This window comes from Penicillium riverlandense (assembly GCF_028828495.1).
Source record: "Penicillium riverlandense strain IBT 135883 chromosome Unknown utg000001l_segment0_segment0, whole genome shotgun sequence".
Lineage (NCBI taxonomy): Eukaryota > Fungi > Ascomycota > Eurotiomycetes > Eurotiales > Aspergillaceae > Penicillium > Penicillium riverlandense.
In genome coordinates, this window is record NW_026643194.1 from 3,877,953 (window position 1) to 3,905,916 (window position 27,964).

The 27,964-nt window shown below is 49.7% G+C and overlaps 11 protein-coding genes across 11 annotated transcripts; 6 read left to right on the plus strand and 5 right to left on the minus strand.

The window, feature by feature from the left end:
• Positions 1-485: 485 nt before the first annotated feature.
• On the plus strand, positions 486-896 carry N7474_001570 (uncharacterized protein; the record flags this gene model as incomplete). Its single annotated transcript, XM_057192985.1, has 1 exon — positions 486-896. The coding sequence occupies one exon, from the start codon at positions 486-488 to the stop codon at positions 894-896; it is 411 nt and encodes a 136-aa protein (XP_057057938.1).
• Positions 897-3,378: 2,482 nt separating this feature from the next.
• N7474_001571 (uncharacterized protein) lies at positions 3,379-4,326 on the minus strand (the record flags this gene model as incomplete). The annotated part of the gene is made up of 4 exons (XM_057192986.1): positions 3,379-3,554; positions 3,640-3,710; positions 3,761-3,919; positions 3,980-4,326. 4 exons carry the CDS (start codon positions 4,324-4,326, stop codon positions 3,379-3,381), a joined length of 753 nt encoding a protein of 250 aa, XP_057057939.1.
• A 1,049-nt stretch (positions 4,327-5,375) lies between these two features.
• On the plus strand, positions 5,376-6,290 carry N7474_001572 (alpha/beta hydrolase; the record flags this gene model as incomplete). Its single annotated transcript, XM_057192987.1, has 1 exon — positions 5,376-6,290. One exon carries the CDS (start codon positions 5,376-5,378, stop codon positions 6,288-6,290), a length of 915 nt encoding a protein of 304 aa, XP_057057940.1.
• A 1,100-nt stretch (positions 6,291-7,390) lies between these two features.
• N7474_001573 (uncharacterized protein) lies at positions 7,391-8,752 on the minus strand (the record flags this gene model as incomplete). Its single annotated transcript, XM_057192988.1, has 1 exon — positions 7,391-8,752. The coding sequence occupies one exon, from the start codon at positions 8,750-8,752 to the stop codon at positions 7,391-7,393; it is 1,362 nt and encodes a 453-aa protein (XP_057057941.1).
• A 297-nt stretch (positions 8,753-9,049) lies between these two features.
• N7474_001574 (Zn(II)2Cys6 transcription factor) lies at positions 9,050-11,043 on the plus strand (the record flags this gene model as incomplete). Its single annotated transcript, XM_057192989.1, has 6 exons — positions 9,050-9,231; positions 9,284-9,731; positions 9,793-9,847; positions 9,902-10,190; positions 10,258-10,683; positions 10,830-11,043. 6 exons carry the CDS (start codon positions 9,050-9,052, stop codon positions 11,041-11,043), a joined length of 1,614 nt encoding a protein of 537 aa, XP_057057942.1.
• A 34-nt stretch (positions 11,044-11,077) lies between these two features.
• N7474_001575 (uncharacterized protein) lies at positions 11,078-12,485 on the minus strand (the record flags this gene model as incomplete). The annotated part of the gene is made up of 2 exons (XM_057192990.1): positions 11,078-11,335; positions 11,418-12,485. 2 exons carry the CDS (start codon positions 12,483-12,485, stop codon positions 11,078-11,080), a joined length of 1,326 nt encoding a protein of 441 aa, XP_057057943.1.
• A 530-nt stretch (positions 12,486-13,015) lies between these two features.
• N7474_001576 (uncharacterized protein) lies at positions 13,016-14,771 on the plus strand (the record flags this gene model as incomplete). The annotated part of the gene is made up of 4 exons (XM_057192991.1): positions 13,016-13,114; positions 13,172-13,944; positions 14,000-14,443; positions 14,507-14,771. The coding sequence occupies 4 exons, from the start codon at positions 13,016-13,018 to the stop codon at positions 14,769-14,771; spliced, it is 1,581 nt and encodes a 526-aa protein (XP_057057944.1).
• Positions 14,772-16,206: 1,435 nt separating this feature from the next.
• N7474_001577 (uncharacterized protein) lies at positions 16,207-17,820 on the minus strand (the record flags this gene model as incomplete). Its single annotated transcript, XM_057192992.1, has 1 exon — positions 16,207-17,820. The coding sequence occupies one exon, from the start codon at positions 17,818-17,820 to the stop codon at positions 16,207-16,209; it is 1,614 nt and encodes a 537-aa protein (XP_057057945.1).
• An 862-nt stretch (positions 17,821-18,682) lies between these two features.
• On the plus strand, positions 18,683-20,740 carry N7474_001578 (glycoside hydrolase family 127 protein; the record flags this gene model as incomplete). Its single annotated transcript, XM_057192993.1, has 2 exons — positions 18,683-18,862; positions 18,998-20,740. The coding sequence occupies 2 exons, from the start codon at positions 18,683-18,685 to the stop codon at positions 20,738-20,740; spliced, it is 1,923 nt and encodes a 640-aa protein (XP_057057946.1).
• Positions 20,741-22,665: 1,925 nt separating this feature from the next.
• Positions 22,666-25,578, plus strand: N7474_001579 (glycoside hydrolase family 95 protein; the record flags this gene model as incomplete). The annotated part of the gene is made up of 5 exons (XM_057192994.1): positions 22,666-23,848; positions 23,964-23,993; positions 24,059-24,636; positions 24,718-24,836; positions 24,969-25,578. 5 exons carry the CDS (start codon positions 22,666-22,668, stop codon positions 25,576-25,578), a joined length of 2,520 nt encoding a protein of 839 aa, XP_057057947.1.
• Positions 25,579-27,245: 1,667 nt separating this feature from the next.
• Positions 27,246-27,892, minus strand: N7474_001580 (anthrone oxygenase family protein; the record flags this gene model as incomplete). The annotated part of the gene is made up of 2 exons (XM_057192995.1): positions 27,246-27,706; positions 27,823-27,892. 2 exons carry the CDS (start codon positions 27,890-27,892, stop codon positions 27,246-27,248), a joined length of 531 nt encoding a protein of 176 aa, XP_057057948.1.
• Between the last annotated feature and the right edge of the window lie 72 nt (positions 27,893-27,964).

A 27,964-nucleotide genomic window follows, 5' to 3' on the forward strand; every position in this document is an offset into this window, starting at 1 on the left:
TATCATAGAGTAAAACCAGATGATATGGCTATTGTCCAAATGTAAAGCTCCCACATGGAGTTGAGGAGGCGATGGTCTGCATTATGTTACTGTGAGCTAGGTAATAATGGCGATTTGCCCCAGAAGTCAGTTTTTAATCTCTCTCTTCTCCTTATCCCACGGTCACTTGGGGATATTTCCTCAGTTTCAGTCTAGCAATTTCGCTTTTGGTTCATCGCCCTCTCAAGGATCAGAACCTCACCATCTCTAGCAAAATCATAAGCAAGCCCGACATTAAGCCGGGCGTCAACACTACCCGTCAAAATTTCGAGGTAGATCAGAGGGAGTGTCAATTTACGCGATTTGATCGGAAAGCACACTACATGTGTTACAAGTCACTTCCAAGCATCGGTCCATTACACACGTCCTTGCGAGAGACCCCCGATAAGTGTTTTAGCTATTCTCGTATGGAACAAATGTGGATCTGAGCTCAGGACACACCTGACATGCGAATTGATAATACGACCATGAAAAGTGACGGCGAGGATCCTATCTCAAATCCGACAACAGAAAGTAGAAAAGGCAGGGGCGGTGGTAAGGGAGGAGGTAGCGGGGGAGGGGGAGGGGGAGGAAGAAGGGAACGTAAGAAGAGAATCGGGAGAGAGGATGAGGAAATATACGAAGAGATAGATGAGGATGTGGAGGTGGAAGGGGGTGGGGGAGGGAAAAGCGAGGACAGCGCGGGAGGCGAGGGTGGAAGAACGAGGAGAAGGACGTTTACGAAGAGAAGAACTACCCGAACGAAACGAGACAATGACGAAGAAGAACAAGAGCAAGGAGGAGGAGGAGGGGCTGGGGGTGGAAAAGGTGGTGGTGGATGGGAGGTGTATCCATCTAAGCTTGAGTCGAAATTGTAAAAATGTCGTCTGATTTTTGAACCATATTGATTCTAGGTTTAGTTATAGTAAGAACATTCAACATTTTGTTGAGCCTCTTTACGGCCATCTCGTCAATATAGCACTTGACTCTTGCAATAGCGTGACAGTTATCCATAGATGGGATGGCCGAGAGTCTCACTTGTATGTTATCTATAAATATCAATGTGGTAAGGTAGAGGCCGACACATGGTTTCGAAAATAGCTCCATATCCAGATAGCTTTTTCTGGACAAGGCCTCCAAAAAGCAGCTAAAAATTGACCGGGTTTTAGATCGGATAATAGCTACCCGGGAATGAACTTCTCGAGAGGAAATGAAGGAGACGATCTATGCAAGAAAGCCGAGTTGCGGTCAATCCAGATGACAACCCTGCGGAGTAGTCCATCCAATCCAAGCGAGGCAAGACCCCACGTAGATGAATCATCAGCACCATGCCTCGCATGTGAATTCTGTAGTTGTCCAGACTGCCAAACACGGCCTCATAGCTGGTTATCTTTGACGCTGCCCTAATCAGCGCATCCTTGTCCATGTGACAATGCCTCATTGATTGCTTGAGTCGCTTCATAGCGCAGATGTAGTAAATTAAATTCCAAATCCTGAGTATTATCATGGACGACGGCAAAATGCGACGCTGCGATGAGAGGGAAGACCATGAATGTTGCCGGTTAGGTCATGACCAAAGGAAACCAGCGATTCCGCAAGAGTCCATGTCTTCCTGGTTAATCAAGTTCGGGAATATCAAAAGCCATGTGAATGGGATCTAAAAGCCAGACACCGTTAGATGGAAATTCGCTCTCTGTTTTTCATTGATTAGTTTTGGAATCCTTACAATGATCCACAAAAAGTGGGAAGGAGGACCGCCATAGGACAGGGCATGAGCGAAAGGGATCAACTCGGCATCCACCTAAAAGACGCGGAATTGAAGGTGTCTGCAGAATCGACAAAGCGTTGTGCTCAACTATCGGTATCAAACTCACTAGTATTGGATACTTGTTCTCTCATATCCGGTTCTCCGACTACAATTTTGAGCATTTGGAAGTACCCCAAGATGAGCAGCCGGATCGGGAGCCCATCACTCAATTTGGCCTTCCACTTTAACAATCACCGCCGAAGCTTACGGACAGTTCAAGACTACCCACAATCTTATTTGCAACTCATCTGATGTTGCGACTCAACCTGCATGGTATTTTATCCTATGCAGTTCATTATGAATTGGTGCAGACCGAGCTGAGTCGAGATTTACCTGGTTCAGGTGATGATCTTCAAGACAGGAGAGGCGCGATACAGTCGAAGGCTGTTGACCAGCACGCTGCCGCATCCCTGGCCGCTGCCCTCGATCGATCCTTCTCCCGCAAGTAAGTAACACTCATTCCACGTCACTTTCATCTGAAAGCTTTGCGGATAAAAATACACCGACAGCAACATCAGGACTTTTTCTCATGGACTACCAACTGGCGGAGGCAAGAGAGTATGCCGCAGACCTGGTGAAGGCCAAGAAGCTTTGGCATTTCAGTGATAAATTAGTGGGACAAAGTTCAACCTTTAGTTGTACTTTATCTTTCTATCATTCTAGTGTTAGTAGGCGGCATGTACTAGTCACACATATTATGCTTTGGTTATGAGGTATCATTATTCGATAGGACTGCCCAGTAAAAAGTTGGATGGACATCATCATTCACGATTTCATTATCTATAAATTGTACATTAATAATACCTGAGGGACTGACCCTAACTGAGGCCGCAATTCGTGCGTTGGCCATCTTCACTACCGATGTCCTTCTTCCAGACAGGCTCAAAATATGTCATGCCTTTTATAGCCGTAGACGCTTTTAAGGAAAATCAGCTTCTTAATATTGACCTCGCTATATGGCACGGTACACCACGTAAGGTTTTCTATATTAGGTACAATGTGCACCCTTTATCCTGACATGATTGATAACGTCAGATTGAACAAAAGCATCAGTCCGTTTATTGCACTAGATATCTAAACACCTCAAGGGGATGCTTCATATCGTTTCATAAAACTGGTCAGAGCTGACTTGGAAAGGGTTCAAACATATGATACACTTTATGATCTTTGAGGACAGATATAATATTCCTTCCATTGGAATTTTCTGTAAAAACTGACTCCCATGGTGCCCTGCCTTCGATTCCTTCCATCATAAACGAGCGACAATGGGCCGGCAACATATCAAATCTGGCTAGCATTGGCACAAACATAGATCCTTCGAATCAACAAGTCATAGTACGAAGGGAGGGATACAAAGTCAATTTTTGATGGACTTGACAGCTATTTAACAACCACAGTTCGATCAAAACGTAGCCCCGACTAGACAAGAGTCAAGCTCCGCGCCTGGACCTAAGACTTTTCAAGAACAATTATCCAGCTTGTTTCAACCACAATACTCCAATTTTCCCTATGTAGTGCTCGATCGCAAGCCAACGACGTCTCGGGAATTTGAATCAACGGGTAGTATATCCACCGTTGGCAAAGATGGTTTGACCGGTAATCCAAGCACCCTCGGTACAAAGGAAGCGAATGATAGGAGCAATATCCTGAACCATGGTCAAGCGGTTGCCCATACCATTTGCTTTGTGAAAGTCAACGGCTTCCGGAGATTCCTGAGGGTAAAAAAATGCTGTTTCAAAAAAGAGAAAAATTCGCATGTTAGATTTCTGTAACGGTGCAAAGAGACGGACTCAGTTGATTATGAGAAGACTTACGCGTGTCCATTGGTCCTGGGGCTACATTGTTCACACTGATTTGACGAGACTGGAGCTCTTTGCAAACACCCCTGGATACCTATTAATTAAGGCTTTATTTTGATGAAGATAGGTCAAATACCGGGTAAAGTGCTCCACCGGGGCTTTACTCCCAGCATAGGAAGTATAGAACCCAGTGAACGCTCCTAAGAGCGCAGTGACAATAGTGATGATCTTTCCACCGTCCGTCACATGAGCAGCAGCTTCTTTGAGGACGAAAAATGCAGTCTTAGAGTTTACCCTAGTAAAATTCTTAGCAACCTATATATATCAGTTCGTAAAGTAACGGCACGAAGCTTACGCGAACATTGTGTCATATTCTTCCTCACTGATATCCGTTATAGGCTTTTTAAGCACCTTACCAACCGTGTTGACCACAATGTCGATGTGAGCGAAATCGCGAATGACATCTTGAAAAAGCTTAGTCACAGAAGCCGCAGAGGTCAAGTCGCCTTCGTAGAAGGCAACCTTAATGGAAGCGTTTCTCTCTTTGAGCTTGGCTTCCAGCGCGGCCGCATCTTTCTTCCCTCCAGCGGAGTGGTAATGAAGGGCAAGATCGGCGCCGGCACCAGCCAGCTCGATGGCGCTTTGAGCACCAAGATTCTTAACACCGCCGGTGATAAGAGCAGTTTTCCCAGTAAGAGCCATCTTGGTGTTTCTAATAATGATTTGGAAGAGCAATGACAATCAAAGTCGGTTACAGTCGAGTGACAGATAAGTATTCTCTGGATAAGGGGACCTCACCCTTATATATGCACGAGAGCGCGTACGTGAACCGTGTTACGTTAGAAGTCAATAGATGCTCCAGACTGTACGTCAGTATGTGTTATCCTATAATAGGCAAGGCAGTAAAGCTTAAACCCAGGGATTTCCTTTCATTGGTGCAAGCATGTGGATGAAGCCTTTTAAATATCCATTTCTCACCTGGGAACTGTTATTAGTAATAGAGTTTTTATGAAAAAGCTTTAAAGGTTCAGATGTGATATCTCTTTCCGGAATAAGGGCCCCACCTTGCGTTCCACCCCTCGTCATGGGATTCTGTCGTCCTGAACTACGGTCAATTCAAAAGTGGATGAGGCAAAAGCAGCAACTTTCGAAGCAACGTCTCCTGCTACAGAGTACTAGTAAGCCTTAAGATCAATTGCGGCCTTTAAGGCAATCTCCGGAATCGGTGCTGTTTGGTCGGAAATACATATGGCTCTCTTGTGATTTGCTACGGTACTGTTATTAGGGAAGGAACGGCCGTAACGCCCCTAAACAGGTACAGTCTCTATCCCGGGGACAAAGTAGTTTTCGTGTGACCATTGATCGAGCTTATACAGAAGGGCCAAGCAGCAATCAATTTGGATGACACATACCAGCGCGCTCGTGCGTTGCCACTACAAGCCGATACGTCAGGCTGCATTGCACCTCAAATTCGCCCCAGCAGCCTTCCGGTAACTTTGATGACATGGAAGTAAAGGTTTATGTCCGATGACATGTCTGTGTGGACCAGCCGGAGAGAGTTGCTATGTCCGGTGCAGTTAAACCTTACGCTCGTATAGTAATCAATCATGGCTTGACCCAACCACCGATAAATTCTGTCTCGGGACCACTGCAAAATTTTTATTTCATCAATCAACAACATTTATTCTTCAATCAGACAGGTTCTTCAAAGTACAAATCGGCCTTCAGGGAATCCTAACTTCTCTTTCATCATGCCCTCGCACGTTACCTTCAAGAGCGGGGTCTGGCGTGTGTCTGCCAATCTCTATCAACCTGCTTCTGGAGCTTCAATGGACCGAAAGAAGGCTGCCATTGTTGTCGGTCATCCTTTTGGAAGCGTCAAAGAGCAGACATCAGGACTCTATGCTGAACGCTTGAGCAAGGAAGGATTCGTTACCCTTGCTTTCGACGCTGCTCACTATGGAGAAAGCGAAGGCGAACCTCGCTATTTGGAAAACCCGTACCAACGCGTGGAGGACTTCAAGGCGGCCGTAACATTCCTCACAACCCTCGAAGATGTCGACCCAGAGCGGATCGGCGTTCTTGGTATTTGTGCCTCCGGCGCCTATGTGACTTGCGCTGCGTCAACGGACGTGCGCATGAAAGCTGTTGCAGCAGTGAGCTCTCTCGAGATGGGACGCTTCTTCCGTGATGGTTTGGGTAATACCCAGACAGTGGATCAACTTCGCCAGGGCTTGGCTCACGCAGCCAAGCAGCGAAATATCGAAGGTGCAGGAAATGATTTGGAGCTTGCTCCTATTGCGCCGACCTCTTTGGACCAAAGCGCGCCGCAACTATATCGCGAGGGCTATGACTATTACCGGACATCCAGAGCCAAGCATCCGCGTGCTACAAGTGTCTTCGTCACTCGGAGTTTGGAGCTTTGTGCATCATACGACTCATATGCTTTCATCCACCTGATTTCCCCGCGGCCTCTCCTTCTCATTGCTGGCACCAAGGCCGACACGATGTATTACAGCGAAGAAGCTTATGAAAAAGCTGCTGAGCCAAAACAGCTGCTTCGCGTTGAGGGTGCTACACATATGGACCTCTACGATAACGACAAATATCTTGGCGATGTTATTGAGAAACTGGCACAATTCATGGACAAGAATTTGTGCCAGTAGATTGAGAAGTGATATCCTGGAAATTTTGGTTACTTGCAAGGAATTTCAGTCTAGCTAGCTAAGACACAAATATTAAGTATTTCAATTTTATGAACTGGTTAAGAGAAAGCTTTGTTTCTTTTCGCTGGTGGCGCCAAAAAGTGCACCAAGAATGGCATTTCTCTGCGAAGTATGCACTGACCGTCGCCAGCCAGGGGCACGGAAAAGCACTACTCGCAGGGAAGCACGGATCGTCGTTTCCGACTACAGCTATTTTCTTTTCCTCGCTTGGCAAGTGGCCCAGGTAATTCCTTAAGGTCCGCGTTTCTTAGCTACTGTTATAGTGAAGACCTGGAAGTTACCAAACGATTACCTAGCTGGATGGCTGTCATGCGGACATTTGTTGTACACGCGAGCCGCAAGTACGGCACCGCAAGGTATGTTCGGGCTCTGAGGTGATGCCCGCGTGCAGATCGTCGACGTGTCCGACAGGGTGAGGGTATATGCTTTCTTCGACTTGGCCGAGGAACGGGAACAAAGAGGCGAGCCAAGAGCTCATCAGCATTTCTGCAAAGAATCCGCGGAATCTCTACAGCGAGAATTGAAAGACGTCGCCATCAAGCAATTTGGATCCGAGCTAAAAACTCCGAGAATGCATCCAGCCATCATGTTCCGACTTTGCACGAAGATCTGCAACCACTTGGACCAGGGAAAGGACGGGTTTGGTCCTCCAGTAAAGCTTGGGGATGATTGCGGGGAAGGGAACGATGAAGGTGAGGAAGAGAAACGTTAGCTTGGCCTAAGGATATCCGACGCCCTTTGAAAGTACTTGGTATTTTTTTTATTCCTCTTAAAGTTGTGAATTGTCACTCAAACCCTAAATTGTCTGCTCGATGATTGTTCAATCGCCCTCGCGTGAGTAGTGCGCTTCCATGAGCGTGCTATCCATATTGAAGTCAAGCAAGATTCCAACGGAAGGAGAAGTCAGCATGATGAATCCGCCATAAGACGACATTGCATCCTTTGAATCTCCTGAATAGACCCGTAGTGCGAAGCACCTTTTGAGTGACCCTCTCGATAGTTAGTGATGAATAAGAGGATCTTCGCCCCGATGAATGCATTCATTGTTCATTAGTTCCCGCTACTCTTCGTCCTCGTACATAGACATTCGCTACGTTGCGATCATCGCCCGTCATGATGAATTTTTCAAATATTCTTCTTAGCGAGTCGCCCTCTTCTCGGGGTGTCATCGCTGACTCTAAGCGCGTTGTTGTTCTCACCCAAACAGCGTCGAAATCCTTCCCTACTTCGAAACTCCCAATCTTGTCCTCGAGGCAGAGGACCTTTCCACCGCCCAACGTTGCCAGATAGAACACCTCCTCCAGTGTAAGCGCTTTGTCTTCCCCTGCTGACATGACCTCGCGAGCGTTCGATGCGATCATGGCCTGTCGAATCACAGACAGCATCCCCGACGCCCATCCGCCGCCGCTGTCTGTCCCCAGTCCAACCTTGATGCCACGGCGTAGAAAATCCCGCACCGGAGCGACCATGAAGCCGCCCCCCACTGTCATGTTGGCGATCGGACAATGTGCGACGCCGCATTGCAGCTCGTGAACTCGATCCTTTTCGTAGTCTGTCATGATGGTGCAGTGGGCGAGGATAGTCCGCCGATTCAACAGCCCGTAACTGTCATATAAGCCCGCCTCACTTCCACCGAACTGAGGGAAAAGCTCCTTGGTCGCATCTATCTCCTGTTGTGCCTCGTTGAAATGCGTTTGAATAGCCAGGGTGTCGTCGCGCTTGACAACATTTCCAAGCCCCTGCAGGAGCTCCGGCGTACACGAGATAGCAAACCTCGGGGTTACGACCGGCTTCACCAGCGCATGGTTAGGGCTAGTGCAGCCAGGTAGACTGCGAATGTGCTGGATGCACTCCTCCGTTTCCTGCAGGGAAAGAGACGCGTTCTCCTCACGGATGTAGTCCGGCGCATTCCTATCCATATTACACTTGCCCACGAATGCCCGCTGTCCCTTTTTATGACATACGTTGGCCAGAATCTTCGTTGCATCCACGTGACGTGAACTGTAATACGAGGCTGTCGTGATTCCTTGACGCAGAAAGTCGTCGACGGTCGGTTCGTAAATTTTCGAGGCGTAGGCCGAGTCGATAAATCGGGCTTCAATGGGGAATGTTATCTCATTCAGCCAGTCCAGGATGTGAAGGCCCTGGCCAAGTCCCCGCATCGGCCACTGGGGGGCGTGGTTGTGTGTGTCCACGAACCCGGGGATCAAGAACTCTCCTGGGGGCAAACGCTTGATCTGTCCATCTTGTGGGATTGCGTCGGCGGGGATTTGGTCTGGAGATTTGTAGAAAGCACTTATGCAACCATCTGTGATGACGAGGGTGGCATTCTCGTGCATCTCAAGATTCTCACTGTCGGTGGAAAAGATGACCGCGCCTTGGAACACGAGAGTTGAAGACATTGTGAGAAAATATATTTAGCTCTATCACGTCAAGTCGAGATTTACCTGACGCTATAACCATGGGATTCTTGGATTCCACATATCTGATTCAACGAACAGACCAAGATGTCGGACTGATTACCCGAGAAGGTCGGGTGAGCTCGGCCGAGTTGACCCCTCACATTGTTTATCGACGTGATCGCAACCCGCCGTGCCTTCCTTTCTTGGAGACGACACGTGCCACGCGAGATCAGCCCCAGGACTGGCCTTGAACCTTTCTCCAATGTCTATCGAAAAAAGGCTGGACTCTTCGTTCCAATGTCCCAGTACCGATCCAATGACATTCCTAGGACGACGCAGCGGGCGCCCCGAAGCTGCCGATCTTGTGCCTCTCGTAAGGTCAAATGCGATAAAGTGGTGCCGTGCTCGACATGCATCAAACGAGGCGAGGCTGCCGCTTGCGTTAGAGAGATGGTTATTGTGCGGGGTGAAGTAACAATGTAAGTCACCTAGTTAAGATCGATATGACCAAACCTCTTACGTCTTGCGCAGATGGAAGGATGAAGGTAAACCTACATACGAGGAGCTGAGCCACGAGAACCAGCGCCTGCGACAGGAAATCGAGTCCATTCGAACGGAGAAGGAACGTTTGACTGAGAATCCGGGTATCTCCAAGTCAGCTCCGGTACGACCGAGACATGCGCGCAATGTCGAGCATGACGATGAAGGTCTTGAGGAGAGATTATGGGAGAGCCTTTCTGCTGCGTCGACAACCACAGGATCCAGCATCTCCACCTGGAATGATGTCGTATTACCGAGCACTGCGTGTAGCGAACAGCTCATTGCGTATGACAAGACGTGCAACTCATGGGTACACTACGCCGTTGAATATCCCCGCTTCCAGGAAGAGTGTACTACCTTCATCCTCGCCGTGGAAAGGGGTCTGGCGCTCAAAGAAGCCGATCCGTCATGGATGGCGGTTTACTTTAGTGTTCTTAGTGTAACTACCCCATATCTACTGGCCTTGAGGTTATGACTGGAAGACTGAACGCTCGTGACAGGCAGCAATTCTTATGATGGGCGGTGATGAAGTGGACAGGTTACGGCTCCCAGAAGGTGAGACTTCGTTTGGATGAGCGTTCAGTCGTATTTGCACTGACGGTGAGTTAGGTTTCGACCGCCAGAGGACATCTCGTATGTGGTACGACGCTGCTCTATTTTCATTATATCGCGCAGATTTTATGAGGGTTTCTCGCATCCATACAGTTCAAGCCATTGCAATTCTTGGAATGTGCTTCAACAACTGGGGAGACGTGGAAGTTGGCCAGCATATGTGGAGCTCTGCCCTGCGAATAGCGCGGAGAATCGGATTGAACACCCCTTATTCAAACGCAGCTGCTTCATGTTTGAGCCCTGAAGGCCAGCACCGGTTATGGTGGACGCTGGTTATTTGTGAATGGTAATCGATTATTCGTGACCTCAAAAGTCGATCAAGTGATGTGGACTGACTGACACGCGATGACTAGGTTGGCTCTACCATATCGGCCTCCAGAAGTTGACGATATTGACTTTGACGTGCCCCTTCCGTCAGCCACCTTACCAAAACCCGGGGAAGATAATCCAGCCCATTACCATGTACACTATCACATTTTCATGGCAAGAACGGCAGCCGCCGTTTATCGCTTCCGTGCCATGATCAGGTCAGGTTCTGGATTCCTTGATGAGACAGTAAAGGCCGTCAAAAAGGTCGATGAGGAGTTGGCAGAAGTGATTGACGGCCTCCCTCGCCTTCTTCAGCCAGAAACTGATCTCAAAGATGAAGATTTGCAGCAGCTTGAGCTTGCGCACCCTTGGATCAGGTGGCAGCGCTACGACCTCACATTGGTCCTTCTTCACCTGCGCCTCCGTATCCATCGTACAATGCAAGCACAGTGGTTGTTGTATCCTGATCGGTATAGTTGGGCAAGATCCGTGAGTGTAAGCTCAGCAATGAGCGTTATTTGGATTAACCGCAATTGGGATCAACCAACCTCCATGCGAAAACAATGGTATTCACACCCTGTTACATGTTTCTCCGAATGAGTACTCACAAGTGCAGGGCCTTATCCTACCATATCTTTGTCTCTGCTATTCTTCTTCTGAGTGAATGTCAAACCGACGGAGTGACCGAGACGGAGGAATATTACGAAGCGGTCCGCAGTGCCCTCTGCCTGCTGGAGGAGGTGCAACAGTGGAACGCCGTTGCAAAGTACGCAGCTACGATACTCCGAGATAAACTCGATAACAGCGCTTTGGTTATAAACACGATGTGATTTTGCTATACTTTCAACGGGTGCCCCTCGGACCTTACGACCTTTCTAGCAACTCAAACCCGAATGCTCTGCGGGCATCTATACCAAGCCCGTCCAACCCGACATATCCGTTCAACTTGGTTTCGTCGAGGTCATTACCTTCCGAGTAGTCTGGAGCTGGGCGACCCTCGAGCGTGCAAATGAGCTGCTTTTTGACGTAGTCTTTATTGACCTGCGTCGTCGGGCACGAGGCTATGAACGCCACAGACGCGTTATTCTTCCCTAGGTGTTCCGTGTCCACAGCATGACAGAGCTAAGGCAGAAAACCCCTGGATTAGCGGAACTGTCCGACAAGACATAAAAGCAGTCACGTCACGCAGTAAACAGAAACTTACGTCACAATGCCACCAAACAGTGTCTCCTGCCTTAACTGGCGGAGCGTACACTAAACACTCCTCCAACCTGAGATGAGGATGCGAAGACCGGCTGAGGCGCTGACTCTCTGCTTTGAAAGTTCCCGGAAACCAGCCTGTTGAGTCATCGATCGTCCACTTTTCAGCATCCATGATGTCCGCCTCGGGGTCCACCGGCGGTCTGAAGAATGGCCGCAGCAGTATGTAAGCCATGACGGTTTTGACATTTGGATAGAACATGATGGTGCCTTCCCGCGGAGCCGTAGGTGTCAGGGCAGTCCAGCCTTGGAAGGTACGCAGCACCTTCGAGTGCGCCATGCCCTCGTATAAGGTCTGATTGGCTCCTTTGCGTACACTCAAGTCATAAGGATCAAAGTGTTCTGGGTCTCCTGAGAAAATGCTCTCATACACTTTCCGGTACGTCGGATCGGCCCAGCGGCAGAGGCTGCCGGCGTCCACATGAGGGCCCAGACCGAGGAACGGTTGTCCTGGAGCGCGGTCGCGGACGCCATCCAGGTAGACGAGAGGATCCGAGGTGGTCTCCCCCGTCGAGTCATGCCACAGCTCATTCAGCTTACGCTGCAGTTTGAGATGGTTGGGGTGCGAACGGAGGGCGTTCTGGGATGGCGAATTGTACAGGAGGAGCATGGATGGGCTATCCTTAGGCCAGCCTTGGATGGATCCTTCGTTGGCGGCGACAAATTGCTTGAGGTCGTTGTAGAATTTGTTTCCATCCTCTTCCAGAACGGTTTCTCTACAGACGAACGTGCCGATACGCCTTATTTCGTCCCGTTGGGCGTCGGTAAAGCCTTTCTCGATGATCTGTGTTGTGTCAAGCACGGGTATAATACTATTGCCCTTCTCCGCTATTTCGTCGGTAATTTTCTGCAGCTCCTTGCACACCTTGATCCAACTTTTGCGAAGAGCTTCTGCGCCGTACTCTGCAATGACAGCTTTCTTGACAGCTAGGAACTCGGGGTCTGCGGCTTCCTTCGCGTCATCGTGGGTGTACTCGGCCCAGGCAGGCCACTGTCTGATTGGAGCCGGCATTGCAAATATTTGTCAGATAGTCTTTAGATTTGTTGGAATGATTTCCTTTTTGTCGGAGTGAAATGTGAATTTGGTGAGAATCAATAGGCTTCGCCCGATAAGCGCTTGTATCCGGACTTCTGCCCAGGAACTTTAAATACCTTTTCGTCGGTGCGGACTGGGCCCACAGACTGAAAAGTTCACTCAGCCGAAGATGGACTCACACGAGCTCACCCGTTAGGAAGAGCCGCTTTACATAATAGCTATCGTAACGTTGTCTCGTTTACTGGTCGGCTCACCCGAACTCGCCCGAATTGGGAAAATTTTAGTTCGTTTAGTGTATCCGGGGTTCTGGATCCTGATACGAATCCCGAATAGTGGGCACGAATCAGGAGCCTGATAAGGCGGCGGAATTATCACGGAAACCGGCAGCTGCAAGAGTGATAAGCCAAACAACCATGAACAAACCCGTCAATATAAGACAGATGGGAGCCACTCAGCTTCTGGCATTATGGTAACTGCCGCTCTACTAAAGAACCCCAGAATAAACCATGGCCCAGCTTGAGCGTAAACATGTCTCGCGGTTGGTCCCGGCGGATCACAGGGTGCTCATGCCCCTGCTTCTTGCCGTGACCATTGTCAACTCGGCAGTGAGTTTCGCCTGATACATGCAATTGGGATACTTGGATGGTGCTGATATCTATCAGACTCTAGGATACGACTCGTCCGTCATGAACGGCCTGCTCATCCTCCCATCATACTCCGAATATTTCCACCTCACCGCTGCAACTGAGGGTCTCAACAACGCAGCCATGTGGATGGGAGGCATCCTCGGTGCCTTTCTCATGCAACCTATTCCTGACTACTTTGGTCGTCGTCGTGCAATCCTTATCGCCTCGATTGTTACTATTGTTGGCATCATCTTACAGGGCGCCTCGCAGAATATTGGCATGTTTGTTGTCGCCCGGATCATCGTGGGAATTGGCTCTGCCATCAGCAACGGTGCGGCCCCAACCTTACTCGGCGAGCTCCTACCGCCTAGACGGCGTGCCCGGATACTCGGTCTCTTCTTCTCATGCTACTACGTCGGGAGCTTAGCCTCGTCTATTGTGAACTACGGCAGTCAGAACATCAACAGCACATGGGCCTGGCGGTTACCTTCACTCCTGCAGGTTGGCCCTAGTCTACTGGCCATTATTATCGTGCCTTTCGTTCCAGAGTCCCCTCGCTGGTTGATCACGCATCAGCGGAGCGACGAGGCACTTGAAGTTCTAATTATCATGCAAGGCAAGAACAAGACGGATGTGCAGAAGGGCAGCCAACAACTTCGAGAGATCAGAGATACCCTCGTTCGCGAGGCGGAAGAATATCCGCGTAACCCCTGGAGGGAGATCGTTTCGACAAAGGGCAATAGGCGGAGACTGGCTATCCTGTGCACTTTCGGTCCGATGATCAACATGTTTGGCAACTTCATCATCTCGTGAGTGTTTCCACCAAAAAAATGGGCATATATGTTGTTTGTAACAGTATAATAGATTCTACCTGACGAAGATCCTCAGCCAGGCCGGCATCACGGACACAGTCACCCAGACTCAAGTCCAGGTCATCATCAACTGTTGGTCCTTTGCCGTCGCAATACTGGGAAGTTTCATGCTGGACATTCTTGGCCGCAGAGTACAAATGTTTATCGGTGTGAGCGGGATGGTTGCCACGCTGCTCTTGATTGGAGGTCTTATCAAACGTATTTCCCTCTTTCCCATTGTTCTACGCGTACCAAATACTGATATCAATCACCAAGGCTACGGATCAAGCACCAACACCTCCGGGATCTACGGTACCATTGCCGTCATTTTCCTCTTTCAAGGCTTCTACGCATTCTCAGTTACGCCAATGACAAGCCTCTACCCAACGGAAGTGTCACCATACAAGCTCCGTACGGCTGGTATCGCTATCTTCCGAATGCTGGATTCTGGGTTTGGGTATGTCATTCACCCACATCTACACCATATTGAGGAAAATGTATTAATTCTGCATATCTACAGCCTCCTCGCTTCCTTTGCCATGGCCTATGCAATGGCAGACCTAGGATGGAAATTCTACTTCATCAATGCTGCCTGGGACTTTGTCTTTCTATTCATTGCATACTTTACGTTCGTTGAGACAAAGGGGCTTAAGCTTGAAGAAATTAATGCTAGATTCGAGGGGACGGAGATTCTTTCTGGGGTTGTTGATGACTCTTCTTCCGGGAGTTGTGGGAGGGATACTAAGGATGGCTGTATTGTTTCTGATAAGCCTATGAAGGTGTAGATATGGACGGTACTTTCTATGATAATAGTCGGTAGTGGCTGTTTGTGCTATAGTTTGGCCGAATATCTGGGAAGCATGGTACTAATTAAGCTTTAAATTCTTACATGATCGTATTTCTGGGAATAATTTCGATCAAGAACGAGCCTTTCTGCGTTGAACGGTGCCAGATATAAATCACTAAGCCAACACTTAATGCCAACATACGGGGGACGTGTTCGTGGACAGCCTTACCTTTGAATTGAATTAGACTCCCTTGGTCATGTTTGTCCCAGAGACTCTCGCCAGGCTTGAGCAAGTCCGGACCGAAGTACTTGACTTACTGACAAGGGATTAGTTCCTAGGAACCGTTAACGAGCAGAGGTTGAAAACAGGTCCAAAAGGGCCTACCGGAAGCCTTTGCCTCAGGATAACGGTTTTTTATAGTTTTACGGCTCTTATAGACAAAGAACCAACCACGCCAATGAACCCGAAACATAAAAATATAAAAAGTAAAGCAGAAACAAAATCTTACAACAGTCAAAGTATGGTGGTGGCCACCTAGCGAGGCTCGATCGGTGGCGGGGTGGTCCCCGCCCGTCGAATCGGCTTCTAGGCGGCTTCTAGCGGTAGTTCACCACTCTAAATACTATTTACCCGAGTGCTATAAAGGACTAAACCTCGTGGAGTGAAGTATTGGTTTTACACCTTCTAGGGCGGGGAATGTCATAGCGATCGTAAAGTTATATAGCTTGCACGATACGGCTAGTTGCCCAGTCCTATTTTCTTTTCCCTTTATATTCCTACTAACCACTTCTAGCATTAAAAATGAAGTCCTAAGATCCACTATTGAATTTTTCCTATACTATTAACTTTTAGTAAGCATAATAATTCAGAAATCATACGCACTATACTTCTATGTACCGAAGGCCGATATAATCATATACTTCGCATTTTGGATAAGTTAGACCGCTACTATCCCTTAGAGCGACATTATCTCACTATAACGTCTTCGTTTTAGGTTTCTTTCTCTACATGATTAAGCAATAAGCCCTCCAGATATCTAGAGTTATAAGGCATCCCTAGAGCTTACCGCGAAAGGCATAAAAGGTCGAATCAGAGAGACCTACCATTTAGACGTTTGGTACTTCGGTAGAGACTTTAAGGCCGGGATGGTTTTTAGGTAAAAATATAACTTCCCTAAAACTAATCGACAACGCTAAAAGAAGTTGGATAATTAAACTACTTTAGATTGATAGGATCCTAATATATCTCTACGTAATTCAGCTATTAAATAACACTTACTATAGTATAAAATAGGCAGGATCTTAGGTTTGAAGTATCACGCTAACGTTCTTAAGCGACCCTAGCCGCGTAGTTAACGGATACGCCTTAATTAAGGTGGTAATCGCCTCTCCCGCCTCCGCGGGGCAGGCCTCATCTGCCGCCTATCTACCTCTCAAGCATCTTCGAGTTTCGACTCTAGGACCTCCGTACGTTCCTCTGGCACCTGGTACGTCTTGAACTTGCGGGCGGGTACATCTTTGGCGAACATGTGATCGAGCTCCTTATACGTGCGGCCTTTGCACTCGGGGAGGCGAAAAAAGGCCCAGATGCAGCACAGCAGAGACAAGCTTCCGAACCAGAAACCAGTCTTGCCGCGCCAGCCCAGGGCGGTCGGGTTCAGCATGTCTGGCGTGCTGAACCCGAATGCAATGCCGACGGCAGAGTAAAGACTGCTTCCGAGGGCAGTAGTCTTGCTGCGCAGGCGGGTAGCGGACGTCTCACCGACGATGATATAGGAGACGGCAGCCACTGTCGTGAAGAAAAAAAACGCCCAGATGATGAGGAGAGAACCTTGGGCCTGGGGAATGGCCTGCGTAGTGTTGTAGCCAGGAGCAACATCCAGGATCGCGATGATGAACATGATGCAAGTGAGAATCACGAGACCCCAGAAGAAGATGGGCCGCCGACCGCTGTAGCGGATCAGGACCCAGGACAAGCAGCTGCCGAAGACACTAAGGGCAGACTGGCCGACACCGAGCGAGAAGGACAGTGAAACAGGGAAGCCGGCCTGTTCGAGGAAGTAGATGCCGTATCCTTGGAACGAGTTGCCACATAGCGCCTGGATGGCCCAGGCCATGGAGACGATCTCGGTGCGACGAAGGTTCTCATTTTTGAAGCAATCCCACCAACTGGTGCCGATCTCGTTCTCGATCTCCGCCTTGTTGGTCGCATCCATCATGAGCAGCTGGTTCTGTATGCGCTGCTCGTCATGGTTCCCCAATTTGCGCAAGGCCTTGGCAGCGTCCTCCATGCGGCCCTTTTGCACGAGCCACCAGGGAGACTCAGGGGCGAAGGGGAGGAAGGCGAGGATTATGACCGGCCACACCCACTGGACGGCGAAGGGAATGCGGTATGACAACGAATCGGGCCTCTCCGAGGTGCTCTTGATAACGCCCTGGGCAATAAGCTGGCCGATACCCCAGGAGGTAAGTATAAAGGACATGAGGATACCTCGCAGGGCCACAGGGCAGAGCTCGGAGGAGTAGGTGGGCGCAAGGGTGTTGAAGAAGCCCCAGAAGAGGCCGATGATCATCTCCCCAGCGACGAGGATCTGGATGTTAGGGGCGAAGAAGGTGATGAAGACGCAACCGGCGGTGAGCACGAGAGAGAAAGCCATGACCGTCTTGCGACTGAAGCGGTCACTGATCCAGGCGACAAGGATGCCGCCGATAACGCGTCCGACGGGCGAGCCTACGTTGAGGGCCGTCTGCCAATTGGCCTTGAGCTGGTAGCCGCCGTTGTAAGGCTCGCCGTAGGCCTTTTGGAACTGCGGCAGGGCCAACAGGCTGTAGACCAGCTGCAGGTCGTACCCGTCCATGACGATGGAGAGGGAGAAAATGAACGCCCAGAAGGCGGAACGCCAGTGTTCGCGTACGGCATCGCGGAGAGAACCGTTGTGCTCGGCCTGACTGATGTCCTCGACGGCCCACGCTGTGTGCTGGCGGGTGATGTCCTCCTCAGCCTGAGAGACCTCGACGTGCTGAGTATTACGGAATTGGGTAGCCATTGCCTAGGAAGACACAACCACGACGAAATCCGGCTGGGTTGATGGCGCAAGTGCGAGAATGCTGTAGTCGACTTGTATGTATGTACCTACCTCATGGATGTATGGAAGGACGGCTGGACTGGGGATACAGCTTGGTCACTTGGTGTATCCCTTATTGACCAGCACCCATTCCGCAGCAGAATGGCCCACGGTGTACTTATAAAACGCATGCATGCATGTAATGCGGGGGGAGGGCGGGGGGCCCGGGGGGTAGGGGGGAGCGAGTTGACTATGAGTATTAGAACAGGATTCTTTCATTGCCGCGACAGTCGACGCTTTAGGAGGCTACGGATATTAAGTGTAGGGTTTCTTTCCTTTTTTACCCGTCGGTACGATTACAGTATCTAGACGCGTCTCTACTCTTATTTCTCCCGTCGGTTATTTGCAGACCCTGAGTTCGGGTTTTTGAAGACTCCCGGGCGAGCTACCAAGAGGCCGGGTAATGTGTACGACATTCTCCTTGTCTCCTACACTATCCATCTTTTAACCGACACCTGGGGAAACTGACAGAGAGGATAGATAGCGGGGGAGTGGGGCTTTTGGAGAAGTAGGCACTCCAACATTCAGTTTGGCCAATTTCTCCAGCAAGGACAGGAGCAAGAGTCAGTCATGTACATGGTGCTCCGCTTCCCTTAGAGACTCCGGGTATTTGTAACACCCCGCTCATCGTCACGCGTCATGTGAAGCCCCCCAGTCCTTCTCCAAGCACGGCTGGTTCTTCATCTTCGTTTTTTGACATTGCACTCTTTCCACCGGAGTCTTGATTCAGTTACTGCCATTCTTTGATCCTGACCCTGATCCAGAATCTCAGTTTGTGCTCACCATGGCTCCGGAAAATTTTCAGCAGGTCTCGGTTGACCAAGTCCATATATACTCGCCGTTCTGGTCGGCAATGCAGAAGCGTGCCAGAGAAACGACAGTCCCCGCCTTGATAGAAACGCAGAAATCGCTGGGTCATTGGGATTGCCTGACGTGGGGGGAAGGGCATCCCGTTGATTTGCACGTAAGTCTCCGTGCATCCCCTTTGCAGATGCTTCTGTCGACTCTCGCTCTCCGCTCCGTCGGCGAGGCAAGAAACCAAGTTCCGCATCAGCTTCGTCGTTCCAAATTATCCCAGTAACGCTGACTACACGTCCAGCCGTTTTGGGATAGCGACATCTATAAGTCTGTCGAGGCCGCCTGCTACTTCCTGCAAGCAAAGCCTGATGACACTTTGATGGCTGCCGTTGAGGAGGCCGTGGACATGATTCGCGGTGCGCAGCATTCGGACGGGTACATCAATGCCTATTACACCGTCAAGGGTATGGGGCAGAGGTGGACCAATCTGCGCGACATGCACGAGCTTTACTGCCTGGGTCACCTCGTGGAAGCCTGCGTGGCGTACGAGACCCTAACTAGCAGCGGCCGGCTGCTCGAGCCAGTGCGGCGAGCCATCCAGCATGTCGATTCTGTTTTTGGCGTTGAGCAAGGCAAGAGGCGCGGCTATCCTGGGCATCAGGAGATTGAGGTCGGCCTGCTCCGCCTTTACGATCTCACGAAGGAGGACATCTTTCTCAAGGTGGGAAGCTACTTCATATACGAGCGCGGCCGCAGAGACAATAACGGAGAGATCTACTTTGATTACGAGGCAAAGGCCCGCGGCGGCAACCCATACACCAACTTGTTTGCTGAGATGAAGCCTTGGTATCGTGATCCTCGGGATTACGGTTACCATCAGGCTGACCGCCCATTTATCGACACCACGGAGCTCAAGGGCCATTCCGTCCGAGCTATGTACTACTGCACCGCGGCTACAGACCTGTACCGTGTAACCGGGGACGCACGCCTGAAAGCAGCGTTGGATCGGCTGTGGCGCGATATGGTGGACAGGAAGATGTATGTCACGGGTGGCCTTGGGGCTATGCGCCAGTGGGAAGGATTCGGCCCGGCGTACTTTCTCAACGATACTGAGGAGGAGGGAACCTGTTACACAGAGACCTGTGCTACTTTTGCCATGATTATATGGTGCCAGAGAATGCTGCGGCTGCAGCTCAACGCCGAGTACGCAGACATCATGGAGGTAGGGCTTTATAATGGGTTTCTCGGTGGGGTCGGCCTTGATGGATGCTCTTTCTACTACGAAAACCCGCTCAGGTGCTACGCCGGCAAACCCAAGGAGCGGTCCCGGTGGTTCGAGGTGGCATGCTGCCCACCCAACGTTGCCAAGCTCCTCGGCCTATTGGGGAGCCTGATCTACTCGTATAAGCAAGGCGTCGTGGCCGTGCACTTGTACATCGAGAGCTCTTTCACCTTGCCCGGAACTGACGTCGTTGTCTCGCAAAAGAGCGGGATGCCGTGGGCTGGCGACGTGGAGATGACGGTGCAGGGCTCGACGGCGCTGGCCCTCCGCATCCCGGGCTGGGCTGACGGGTACACGTGCTCGGTGGCTGGCAAGGAAGAGAACGGCTACCTGCACATCCCAGCTGCAGCGGTGGTGGGGCAAACGGTGAAGCTGCATTTTGGCATGCGGACTCGCAAGGTGTACGCCCATCCACGAACGGGCAAAGACGAGGTCTGCATTATGCGTGGCCCGCTGGTCTACTGCATGGAGGAGATCGACAACGACGGTGTGGACATGGACAACGTCGCGATGGTCGACGGGCCGATCAAAGAGGGTGAGCCCATGTCAATCGGGTCCGTGTCTTCTGTGATCCCCGCCATCGCCGAAGGCAGACAGCTGTCGGTGGACGTCACCGGGTCGCCGCTGTATCGCTCGTATCCTTGGAAGTACGCACCAGAGGCGAAGCGGCTTGTCTATGTGCCTTTCTTCCTGAGGGCGAACCGCGGTGGGCCTGGCGGCATGCGGGTCTGGGCCCGACGCCTTCCAGTAGAGACGGTATAGACGGACAGCTAGTTGAATTCCTCGACTTGTATGCAGTTGCAAAAAGTCGTACATAAACTAAATTACTAATGCTGGGGTCTAGGGTCATTCATCGGACGTGACGAGGAAGTAGAAAAGGGAACGAGATTATAATAACTGGATTTCTAATATGTCCATAGATATGATGCTGTGTTAAATGCGGATGACTTAAGAATACGTATATATAGGTCTCCTCGTAGAAATATATTAGTTTTCCATATAATTATGTATGCGAATTTTTGTGATATAAATTTCCTTAAAAATGAAAAACGAACAGTAAATATTTATAATAGGCAAAAGTGTAGGTTAACAAGGTTAAACTTTATATTAACAACAATTTGCATGTAAGAAGTAGTCTTTTGTAGGGTGGCCGTTGTTACTACAGCGGAGAAGTAGTGTACCGATAAATAAAAAAGGAACAAGAACGAAATACCTATTAGTACTTTAGTAGTTTCGATCCTAGAGGCAATGGTACAGTACAGGATGGGTAGCATAGCTAGAAATGTATCCTTATCGAAATAAGCCTCAGTAACTCATATTGTACACTAGGTACAGTAGTACAGTACGGTCAGTTTATACCTCATCATCTCAATTCTCAATACAGTACTGGGCTGGTCTGTAGCCGTGCCAATAGAAAAGGGAGGCTAAAGTCGTTGTCCCACGTAGCAGAAGAGCGTCAGGTGCCGCCCAGGCAAGGTACAGAAGCCCGAGAAGTGTGATTAGAGTGTGGGATGTAACAGAGCCACTTCATAGGCGAGGTAGCAGGTAGGTCAAAGGTGACGACCAAGTGTACGGATTCCACTCAAAGTGGATACTGGTCCCTTACAGGACAAAGAGGAGGAGATGGAATCCAACCCCTTTTATAGATCTAAGTCGCCGCGACTCAGCAGCGGAGATCGCCGACCCGTTGCCCCTTACACAGATATACTTATACGGCCTACGGAAACGGTCAATTGGGAAGATTACCATGACTCGAGCTTCCGAGCTGCTGCCAGTGTATTTTGAAATACTCCCTAGTGGCTATAATGTACTTTTTTTCCCGTACGCACGTAGACTGAAAATAGCCGTCTGCAGAGGTGCCATCGGGTTTTAATGAACCCCAGGCAATTTACTACTTTAGCCGCGGGTCAATTAGAAAACCAAAGACTTCCCCGCAACTTTAAAGCCGGGGGTGCGGGGCCTGGAATATGGACGTAGGGGATGCCGACTGCCAGAGCAATTCTTTCTTCATTAAAATTAATCTCGGAGCTTCGACCATCCGACGGTAAATATCCCGCCTGAAGAAATATGGGCGACTTTCTTACGAAGATCTACATAATACTTCCTGCGGAGACCTTATGATAGCTATCGGATCTCTGCGATATCGCCTATAGCACACCTAGTAGACTACGAAAGCCTTACAGTTAGCTAGCGTATGACGATCGGTCATTGTTGCAATTCATCTCCCTGAAAAAGCCCATATTTTCTGCTCATGGGGTTAATGCTCCGCCTGAGACCGGAACTGTAAGACTTTCACCACCGGTATGGTTAGAAGCGTCGTGACGGCTCATCGCTTAGTATGCAGTAGTGTTCAAAGGGAAGCAGAGGCATTTTAAACTTCCGGGAAGGCGGTTTTCATCCGTCAGCCCTGTAGTATCTCATTAATTCTGCCGGGAAACAATTTACCGGTGAGGGGAAAGAAACATGATGGACCCTGAATTGGCTATGGCAGCCTTGCCAGTCCTTGCTGGTCGGGGCGTGGATGATTTCGAATACAAAAACGTTCATGCTTGTCATACGTCGAGTAATCAAGCTCTACATCTTCTCCTCTACTCGTCTTCGTGAGCATCACTTAGTGTGACATACCTCGAGTATCACCATATACTTTCCTCCAGTCACGGGCTGAGCAAAACAGCTCCAGGCCGGCCATGGTCGTCCTTCACATTACCAGCGCGGCGGTATTATGTGCTGTTGTTGCTGCTGCCGCCACTGCCATCTCGTTTGACATTCCACCGCCCAACTCCTCCTCCATCCCGACGCGCTTATGGGCTTCATCGGCCGGGGGTTCCAATGTCTACGCCGATGGATATCCGATTGGCAACGGTCGCCTTGGCGCCATTTTCGCTGGCGGGGTCACCTCAGACACAATTACAGTCAACGAAGATTCTCTTTGGTCGGGTTCTCTGCTTGATCGAGTCAACCCCGACGCCGTCGAGTCTATCAAGTCCATGCAGTCGATGGTGCGCGAGAATTACATCGAACAAGCACAGATACTAGGCTCCTTCGGTTATGTGGGAACTCCTGTTTCGGTCAGGCAATACGAACCCCTGGGTACTATGACTTTGGCGCAGAACATCACAGGATCCCAGACTAATTACGAGCGCTGGCTGGATCTTGCCGATGCCACGGCCGGCGTCTACTTCATCAGTAAAGGGATCACTTACCAGCGCGAGTACCTTGCGAGCAACCCGGCTGGGGTCATCGCCATCCGTCTCACGGCCAGTGAGCCGGGAAATGTGGATTTCAGCATCCACCTGGACCGCGGTGACGGTCTGAACCGCTGGCAAGAATATAGTAAACCAGAAAATGGCAACTCCATTGTGATAGGAGGTAGGACCGGGGACCGTGACCCCCTCACCTGGGCGGCCGGGGCAACAGTTGTGGCCTCTGGTGGACACGTGTCTACCGTCGGCGACTATGTAAGGTGTCAAGGGGCGGATGAGGCTTACATCTATTTTCAAGCCTGGACATCCTACCGCAAGAAAGACCCACAAGGGGCTGTGTTGTCTGATTTGGCTTCTGTGGCAAAGCATCAATACAGCGACATCAGGTCAGACCATGTCAAAGACTACCAGAAATATGCAGACCAGCTCGATTTGAATCTGGGGGAGTCCACTCCTACCCAGCTGTCCAAGACCACTGCTGAAAGAATGAGCTCCATCTCCCCCTCACACTTTGACCCCGAGCTGGCAGTGCTCTATTTCCAGTACGGTCGATACCTGCTGATTGCGAGCTCCCGAAAGAATACCCTGGCCGCGAACCTACAGGGTATATGGAATTCCGACTTTTCACCCGACTGGGGCTCGAAGTATACGACCAATATCAACGTGGGTAAGCTGCACCGCCTTTGCATTCCTTTTAAGCCAGTGATATTTCAGAATGGGGGTTGCTCGTTTGCCCGGAACGTTTGTTTATGGTATTCGCGATGCTAATTCCCGTTGTCCAGAGATGAACTACTGGCCAAGCTTCACCACAGGTATCGCAGGCCTTTCACTCTTGGGTCTTGACCAAGTCAAAATTGAAGCAAACTAACTGCCGCAGGCCTCCTGGATATGACGGGTCCCTTGTATGACCTGATAAAGGCAATGGCTAAGGACGGTGCTGTTGTCGCCAGGCGCATGTATAACTGCTCGGGGACAGTTACCCACCACAACACTGATATGTGGGGTGATTCGGCTCCCCAGGACAACTATTTGTCCTCCACATTTTGGCCCATGGGTGCAGCTTGGATGGCTACACATATCATAGAGCACTACAGGTTTAGCGGGGACGAGAAAGCCCTCAGGGAAATGTACCCCATCATCCGGGCCAACGCCGAGTTTGCGCTCGACTTCCTTAGTGAGTATAAGGAATGGATGGTGACTAACCCTTCGCTTTCGCCTGAGAACACCTACATTGCCCCAGGGACTTCCGACCAGGTTGTCTCAATCACTGCCGGCCCGACTATTGATAACGAACTTCTCTGGGAAATCTTTGGCTTCATTAAGGAGGTAAACGAGAAGCATAAGCTGGATGAAGAGGACTTTGTGCGCCAGGTGGAAACCGTGAGAGCCAAGCTACCACCCATGAGAACTAACCAGTATGGAGGTCTTGCTGAATGGATTGAGAACTTCGAAGAGGTATGAAATTTTCATGTCCCTTGTGCACGCTCCCTTTCCTCTTGCTCCATGCATTGATTTCTCACACTGTCTCGCGGGCAGGCTGATCCAGGTATTGGACATTACTCTAACCTGTGGCCGCTATACCCCGGATCGCATGTTACGGCTTCCAATAAGACGATCTTTGACGCTTCCAAGATTAGTATAAACCACCGTCTCACGTAAGTCCCTTCCTTGCCCCCTTGGCTGCCTTCACGATGTCCCACGGTTTCCACCATATTTCCATCCTGCTAAGGGTGGATACTCTCCACTCGAGGAATGGGGCCTGGTACTGACGCATTGATGCACTCCAGGAATGGCGGCGGCACTTGTGGATGGTCCAGGGCATGGACGATAGCTCTCGCGGCTCGCACATTCCAGGCGGACATCGTTCGTGAGAGGTTTCCGACACAGCTCAGCGATTGCACCTGGAATACGACTCTGCTGAATCAGGGTGGCCCCGCGCCATTCCAGATTGATGGTAACTTTGGTACGCCAGCGGGTATTGTTGAGACGCTGCTCCAGAGCCATGAGTGGGTGTCAAAATCGCACCACGGCAAGCTGACCGCCGCCTACACCGGCGACGCCAACAAGACCACTCTGCTTCGGCTGCTACCCTTGAAGCCAACAGACTGGACCGGGACTGGAGGCGGTAGCGGGTTCGTCAAGGGTCTCCGAGCACGCGGTGGGTTCATCGTGGACATCACCTGGTCCGGCAACGGCATTTTTACCGGAGCGAATATTACGTCCACTCTAGGTGGTGATGCCTACCTGACTCTTGGAAGCTGCATCATCGGTGGTGCTCGCTGCGCCAACTCCACGGCTATTGTCGTTAACCGTGGGGAGTCGAGCAATGAAATGGGCGACTTTGTCCATTTGAAGACTGAGAAGGGGGCCTCGTACCGCGTTAAGCCGAGGCAATAAGGAGAAATAAGGAAAGGCAGGCCCTAATATGGAATTCATATAGTAGATTCCCACTTCGGATTCCGTGGAACCCTAAATGGTATATTCCTATGACTATAGGTCACCCACCCTACCCCATGGGGGTAATTGTCAGCAAACCACAAGTATGGGGCTCCCTTCTCAGACAAGAGTTAGCGTTATATAGTCTAATTGTTTTCAAAATTGGCTAAGTTAGTCCACAAAATAAACGTGCCACTCTCATACATAATCCTAGATACATACTTATAGACCCTGTTTCAATCAATAACATCAAAAATCGTCCCACAGCCACAGTTGATCGTAGCCCTCGGGTTATCTACAATCTTAAACTGGCTCCTAATTAACTCGGTCGTGTAGTCCACAGTACTATCATGCAAAAGCACTAGCGAGGGTTCGTCTATAACGACCTTAGCTTCGCCAGCTGTACACGACGCGACATGCTCTCTAAGAGGTTCTCTAAAATACTAAGGTCTAGTTCTTGCCATGCCTACTCTACTATATCAACTAGAATTTCTAAAGTTGCACCATTATTTAGCATATATAGAAGATTACGTCGAATTTGATAGTTTCTGTTTTAATAGCGTCTGTCATTCGGTATATTCAAACAGATAGTTAGCATTTTTTTCTTTTTTTGAGAACGTGATTTCCTTCTGTAGCCAACTGACTTGTATCTCCGCTGATAATCGATAACAGCAACTAATTCGGAGAAGAGAGCTCACTTGCACTATCCAGAACTTGTATGGTGGTGGAGGGCTGTTCTTAACGTTTGATTATTGCTGATGCAATGAAAGAAAAGATTGATTGAAATTCGATGCTGTACTGTGTAGAGGACACTCCAAACGAACAATTTATAATTGCCAGGCCGGAAGTTATTCCGACTCCTGTTGACTCAGGAAGCGCTTGGGAGCGTTTGGGGTGGCTGGCGGCTCGCGCAGGCCGAGATAAGGACGAGGGAATTACTACGGACGATGGGCACGACGCGGGCCTGATCTCGGACGTCATTTGTTGCCAATTCAACTCCGCCTCTTCCAGATTTAGAAAGAAAAGACACCTGAACCAATCAAAAATCCACCGGCGCGGAGTTTTAGTGTTTCTAAGTAACTGCTCTGCAAAGCTGACCACCTGCCGAGTTCTCCAGTCGTAAGATACTAATTACATGCTCAAGTCACTCCAACCGCTGACATGTTTAGACTTCCGGAAGAGGACAGGTGTAAATTGCAGACATGACAACAACAATTGTATTAGAAAACACTTGGTCGATATCATACAAATTCTCCCAACTCAACTCTTTTTTGGTTTTTCGAAACTCACTGTCTGTATGCTTCATTATAGAGACAACAATTCGTCATGGAAAACACGTATTAAGCATTCCTCGACATCAATTGGTTCAATTGGTCGATATTTTCAGCCGAATAGTCGATCAATGTATTTATTATTACCTCGTTTATTATGCCAAATGTAATACTCACATTATACTTTACAGCTGGGAAAGTAACGAGAATTTATCGATAGATCTACCAAGGTGAGTCGAGCAGAGAATGACAATCCTTCCAATTCTCAACATAAGCAAAACATAGATTCCCACACTAAAGACCTCCCGGGATACAATAATGCAAGGAGGTAAATAAATAAGAACAGAAAAAAAAATCTCACATGAATGCTGCAGCAATGCCGATGAGGCCTCCCGCAAGAGGAAGCAAACTTCGAAACAAGTTCAGGTTCACCCATTTGTCAAGCAGAGTGACGCTCTCCGCTTGATTTCGGTCGGATAGCTCGATTTTCGGCTTGGCCATGTTCAGAAGAGCGTTATTTGTATTACTCATTGCCACTATTGTGTAGGGGACAATGCCGAGCGTCAAGATTGCGGCAGCAGAGTACAGTCCGGCTTGACTGTACGCGGCCTGTCGAAAGAGGGGGGCGCCTGAACGGACCGACCATGCGAGATAGAAGAATGCTGAGGCAGTGATGGCTGCGATTGGTCGATTCTGAGCCTTTCCTGCCTCATACACATTTCTCCACTGCTTGACGATGAGTTTCGGGGGCGCGTTATCTTCCTGGCGGGAGGAAACCAGCGCAGGCACTGCGTTCATACTGAGCGCAGCAATATTACCTGTAAAAAATGCGGCTTGTCAGTCTACAGTTCGTTCACCTTGCTGGAGTCTTTGCCGATGAATTTCTAGAACAAAAGCAAAAAAAAAATAGTAAAAGCAGTACGAGGATCCCAACCTGAAAGCCAAGCTGCGCCAGTAAAACCAATGGCCTGAGCCATGCGAAAACCGATTGGGTAGGAAACCATAATGCTGCAGGACAATTTCAACCCAAAATGTGTCCGCGGAAATTTTACTTTTTTAAAAGTACTGTCGAGGTG